We start from the raw sequence: 5,840 nt of genomic DNA on the forward strand, positions 1-5,840 counted from the left end.
TTCGTATAAGTTGATTCTCTAAAATCGTTCTAATAAGTCTTGTGAAAACCAAACTTTTCAATATCGCTTAAAAGCTGAGAAATAATGGTGTTGTTTGGCCAAGCTTAAAAAATGCTTTTGTAATTGAAAAAGTAGTAGCTTGGCCAAACATGGTAAATTAGAGAGTTTTAAAAGTACTTTTGAGAAGTCAAAAACTGATTATTCACCCCCAAAAGGAGAAGTAGATATTTACTACTTCTACTTCTACTTTTTACATAAAGAATCAAATAAGCAAACAAAAGTTGTATTAAAGTAGTTGGGCCAAACATATAAATTTTGTGAGAAACCGCTTTTACAAAAGTATGGCCAAACAACTAAAACTTTTCCGAAAAGTAACTTGTGAATAAACTCCTTTTGAAAAGGAAAAGTCATAAGTCATTTTCCATAAGCAAAGCCAAACAACACCAATATTTCCTCGAATAAATTCTTGTAATTGTAGTGCATACCTTTGTTATTTATATTTTACCTTATCCATCCCCGTTGCAGCTCGCAAAACAGTCTAATAGTCACAATAAGGAGAACTTGATTAGTATAATTCACACTTAAAACTATTCGAAAAGTAAATACACATAGACACATAATAAATAAACATAGATTCACAATCTAATCAAAGAGTTGATGAAGTCGATACATATGCCCAACAATATGAAAAATCGCAAAAAAAAAAAAAAAAAAAAGAAAAGAAAAAGAAAAGGGATATTCCTATCAAGAAAGAGACCTCATATCTCTAAAATTCTTTGTAACCAAAATTATGGAACTTACGGTTCAACTCAGTAACACATTTGCCCTCGACAAAGTTGAACACTTTCCCTATAAGAGTGCTGCGCCTAAATTCATAAACTTCATTTTTTAAAATCATTCCGTAGAACATGGAGATTTTGTACAAAAGATACATACAAACATTTAAAGATTGTGCAACAAACAGTAGTTCTAATGTCCACTGATCAACATTTATAAACCCTATATTTTAAACTTGGGAAATCACAAAACTAATACTCCGTACATGTAATACATAAACAGCAGGGTTTTCATGAATTGCCCTTCTGAAAAATTCAAATCCAATCAGTTAAGACTCAAAATCGAATTCCAAACCAAATAATCACCACCCGCAATATAATAAGAAATCTAAACACACACAAAAACACAGATCATAAATATTACAACCTGGGAATAGGAAATGCAATGAGAATGATAACTGAAGTCCAATAGAGCTATCTACTGGTGGTCTAGAAACTCTCAACACAGCAAGTGATGGACAGTGTACCATTGTTGGCTAACTTCGAACAAAGCATATTGATTATAAACCGTTAATAATTAAGCTCACAATTTGACCAAAACTTGTAGATTTCAGAACCTTAATAATCAATTGTGTTTCCAAATTGGTTCCAATTTTCGCTCAAATGTCTAAAATAGTCAAATCTATTTCAGATTTTTAGCTAATTTGTTCATCTTGTTGATGAGCAAGAAAATTATCTCAGAAAATAGAGTAACGCAAAGTTAGCAGTTACCCTAATTACATTATTAGGTCTGAAAAAGTTTCAAGCAAGAAAAGTGACGAATTACCATAGCTCAAATTCGTCTCCAAACTGAGCCACGATCTAAGCTGAAGAGGATCCAAAAGAGTGTCCGTAACAGAGGTCCACAACAAACAACAAAATTCCGAAATTGGGTACCCGACATACAAATGCTCGCAAGAAATGTCAAAATAAGAAGACAAACACAGGAATATCAGGAAATTAATAAATAAATATCAGGAACAAACCAAGGAAAAATTAGTGGAAATATCAGTTTCAATTGAATCTCATCCGATAGAACCCTAGAACAACCACTGAGTACTTCAATTGAAAAACAGAAGATTAAAACACCACAAACTATCGTTGGAGAGGTAACTGGATATGAGGTCGCTGCTGTTCAACTGCATCGTTAGTTTCAGGAGCTTCTGAAGATGCAGCAAGAATGACAAACTCAGGTAGAATATTGCTCGATAATAATCATCAAATTTTATTTAGACATAGAAATTACAACCAAATCAAACTGAAGATGCATCAAGAATAAAAGATGCAGGTACAATACCGCAGGCGCAAGATAATAATAATCAAAATGCATTTAAAACCTTTTAAGAATGCTAAATTAACTCACTAAATAAAAGTGGTAAAGTTGCAGAGGACAGGACAACACATCTGCACCTTCTTCAACAATTTATTTTGGCGGTGTCACATATATGAGGTCCTAATATCTCAATTCTCAACGTGACACGACACTTTGACATGGGCCAAAACATGAAATCTTTCAATCGACTAATGTAACCAGAACAAATATAGATTCTAATTTGTCATACCTCGGCCTGAGTAACAATCTCACCACGAATAGCATATCCACACTTCAAAACACCTGGAGACAAAATTATAGGTAAAGTAAGAAACTTGTCTGCTACATATAACAACTGAATTTCATCACAGAGAGACCTGGTGCACTTACGCTCACGTCAAAACTTTACCCATAACGCACCTGTGCGAGCGCCTTGTCCACACAAACACCTTCCCCAAGTTTAAAAAGCCTGCGTAAACAGGGAGACATGTTAATTAACAAACACAACACCTATAATATTAAGCGCTCTTAATCAAAGAAGATACTCCACCTGGCATGTGCATTTTTATGGCCGCAGCCAGCCTTATATTAGGAACATATCTGTGTCATCGGCTAACCCCACACCTAAATGGAGCGTAAGAAGCCTACGGTCACATCCATGTCAGTATTGGAGGATTTAAGGATGTACCGGTACGTGTACCGCGAATGCACGGCACTAAAATTAAACAAAACCTCCTTAAACAGGCTAGGAATTCAAGGATGATAGAATGACACATACCGGGCTTAGTAAAACGTTGAGGATTGTATGAATCATAGACCGCAAGCCTAGGTCCCACCCAAATAAGTCTAACAGATATATCGGACCTATACTGCGGTCACCCTTTTAGCAGCGTAACTCAAGTAAACACACACGCTGCGACAGGTGTATGCGTTTAGTATCCCACACCTTCACAAAAGGTCCTTAAGCCAGCCAATATAATATTTGTTAAGAATGGGAACATTCTGAGCAAACTTTAACAGCAGCGGCGGCAGTTAGGGCATTGGCAGCATGGGGGTTCAAAGCAATACTCTGTTAATCCTCTCAAGCTCTAGAACCAGATCATTTTTCATGTTTTTGCCAATCAGAACTTTAAAAAGCTTTTCGTGAAAAGTAAACACCCATCCCAAGAACTTCGATCAAAACCCTCACAAATTTACCATGTCAATCAATATCATTGCTAAATAATCAACATGAGTAAAAAATGAAAATAATTTCAACTAAAAGACAGGGGAACTCTATACTAAAGTGATTGGATTCATTGTAATTAGCCTGCACAGCCACGCATGACAAGGCCCGGCAAGATCTATGTTCCACACATTTATACGTTTAATTTCCCTGACCACGACATTTTCCGTTTTGCGCATAATAAACATACGTAATGATCGAAGACCAATTTTAAAAATGCTTTATAAGCTAAAACAAAAATCCAGATTCTCGTCTTCTCGTCTATCTAATTAGAGCATAAACAGGACCATTAATCCACCACACTTTAAACAGACAATAACTCGCATGGTTATAGAAAGGGAGGTGAAACGAAACCTCGTAAAAGTTAGAATCTTGAAGAAGAGTGTATTCAGAAAAGAAAGAAAGTTGCATAATTTTACTATCCATAAATTAAGAGTAGAGCAACTTCAATCACAGCCAAGAACAATAAGTTTAAAATACATAGTCCAGATAGCAAGATACCTTAGCTGCCGGGAATGATGTTGAAGGAAGCAGCCCTTCCACCTCTCCAGTCCTCCATTGATGTACCATCGATGGTCTTCTGTGTGGTTGAAGAATCAGAAACTACCTCCAATATAAGAATAAACCGGGAAAGAATAAGAAATCTAAGAGGCCGATTTTTTTTAACACCACAAAGATGAAATTTCTACCTCAATAACCAAAATCATCGTCTCAGAAACATCAAGCTTTATAACAAATTCGAAACAAAACAATCAAATTAACAAATAATTTACCTTGTTAGGGTGACTCCTAGGATCGTCCGAAAAAAAGAAATATAAGAATCAAATTAACAATTAATTTACTTTGTTATATGAGTAAGAGGAAGGAATTGATAGAAAAAATCAGAGTTGAAATGGGGGATGAGGACTAATGTTACATTTTACTATAAAATAGTCTCCATAAGTATGGCATTATAGTGAAACTTTATGCTGGTATATAACCCATAGAATCGAAACACCGAACCACAGTCTAACAACTTCTGCTTAAAATTGGAAAGAAATGTCTAAGCAAACGAGCTTACATTGTTTTGAGAAGTAGATGCTTTTGGAGCCAAATGTCGCGTCTCCAGCAGCGCCTTGCTTTCTTGAACAACTCTACCAGCAATCACAGGCTGCAAAGGACCCAAAAAAGATCCAAAACCGTCATACCCTTCATCGTGTTTTCCATACCGATACTTACTCGGACCAACACCATCTATAAAATCATCCTCGTACTCATCCAAATCAGCATTCTACAATCACAATTATCACATTCCACATTACCACAACAACAAATTGTCCAATTACAAAAACTACAACTACACAAAACAAAACAAAAAGTAAAGCTTTCGTAAATTCATTCTCACCTGACCGTAACTCCCCATTCTTCGCTGTCACAGTATCACTCGATCAAGACTGAAATTGGACGGCCCCCTTAAAAAAAAACCCAAAATCAGACACCCAAAATAGGAATCATTAAAATAAACAACTCAAAAACTGAACTAAACTACCTAAAAATGAACCAAACCAAGCCTCAGGAATTCAGAATCGATTGACGACATGGCTGAGTTGCTTTAAATTTGTCAGCACACTGTGGTCACTTTATTGATTGAGTAAACTGAGAAAGAACGGATTTGTTTACGTTGTAGGCCGCGAGAGTGAAGGTTTCGTTGTAAAACTTGTAGATCAACCCACCACCAAATTCCTTCCACAGCAGATATATGAAAACAACCATATTACGAAAACAACCAGATCAACCATATTGGCATTGAGAACCAAGGTTTAGGCGCTACAATTCTTTGGAGGAAGAAGATTAGATGAGATTTGATGTGTTAGAGATGAGTAATGGATAGAACGTGAGCAACTGGAAGAAAGAAATGAGTGGATGGGAGTGTGAGAGAAGTGGATGGCAGAGATGGAAACCTTGGACGAGATGTGTGGCTGAGATGATGCACTATTCCTAAGAGCTCTACTGTTCCTAAGAGTTCTACTATTCCTAAGCTACAGTGTGGGGAACTTCTCATATTTTAGGAGTATAAAGGAATAAAGGATTTACAGATTATAGATTAGACTGTGGTTAACAATTAACATATCCGAAAAAGCCTTTGGTTTTTGTCATCAAAGTTTCTGCTACATAATTAGACTGTTCCTTGTGAGACTAGCAAGGCACAATTTGTAAACTGTAACCAATATATTCCGACATGAATTTCATTATTACTCTTGACACGTCCAAATAACAGAACTCAAAAAATTCTGAAATTGGTTTCATACAAGAATTTGCAGATCAGAATCCGCTACATTCTTACAAAATCACCGTAATCCTATCAAATGGAAGTTACAAAAGGAAGGGTAAAAAGATATCTCACCCAACTTTGTTAAGGTTTTGCTTCTTGTTCGAGAATATGTATCACTGACCAGCTAAAGAACTTTGTATGGAAAAATATCTAAACCCCTTTTTTTAACTTACTATA

The 5,840-nt window shown here is 35.8% G+C and overlaps 1 protein-coding gene across 8 annotated transcripts; it reads right to left on the reverse strand.

Annotated features, from left to right (window-relative positions):
- Positions 1-204: 204 nt before the first annotated feature.
- On the reverse strand, positions 205-5,377 carry LOC141634415 (glyceraldehyde-3-phosphate dehydrogenase GAPC1, cytosolic-like). 8 transcript variants are annotated; one of them, XM_074446595.1, is made up of 7 exons: positions 4,881-5,377; positions 4,737-4,803; positions 4,413-4,622; positions 3,854-3,955; positions 2,518-2,596; positions 2,378-2,430; positions 205-538 (listed from the first exon to the last, which is right to left on the reverse strand). In XM_074446595.1, the coding sequence occupies exons 2-5, from the start codon at positions 4,752-4,754 to the stop codon at positions 2,588-2,590; spliced, it is 339 nt and encodes a 112-aa protein (XP_074302696.1). In that variant the 5' UTR covers positions 4,755-4,803; positions 4,881-5,377; the 3' UTR covers positions 205-538; positions 2,378-2,430; positions 2,518-2,587. The 8 variants fall into 8 exon arrangements, with proteins under 8 accessions (XP_074302696.1, XP_074302698.1, XP_074302701.1 ...); XM_074446597.1 differs by having other exon boundaries at positions 2,548-2,596; positions 4,881-5,367; XM_074446600.1 differs by having other exon boundaries at positions 379-538; positions 2,548-2,596; positions 3,854-3,959; positions 4,881-5,367.
- Between the last annotated feature and the right edge of the window lie 463 nt (positions 5,378-5,840).

This window comes from Silene latifolia, chromosome Y (assembly GCF_048544455.1).
Source record: "Silene latifolia isolate original U9 population chromosome Y, ASM4854445v1, whole genome shotgun sequence".
Taxonomy (NCBI): Eukaryota; Viridiplantae; Streptophyta; class Magnoliopsida; order Caryophyllales; family Caryophyllaceae; genus Silene; species Silene latifolia.

Coding starts and splice junctions, on each gene's coding strand:
- LOC141634415 (XM_074446595.1), bottom strand. Junction 3,956..4,412: donor CATCTACTTCTCAAAACAAT/GTAAGCTCGTTT, acceptor TATTGGAGGTAG/TTTCTGATTCTTCAACCACA.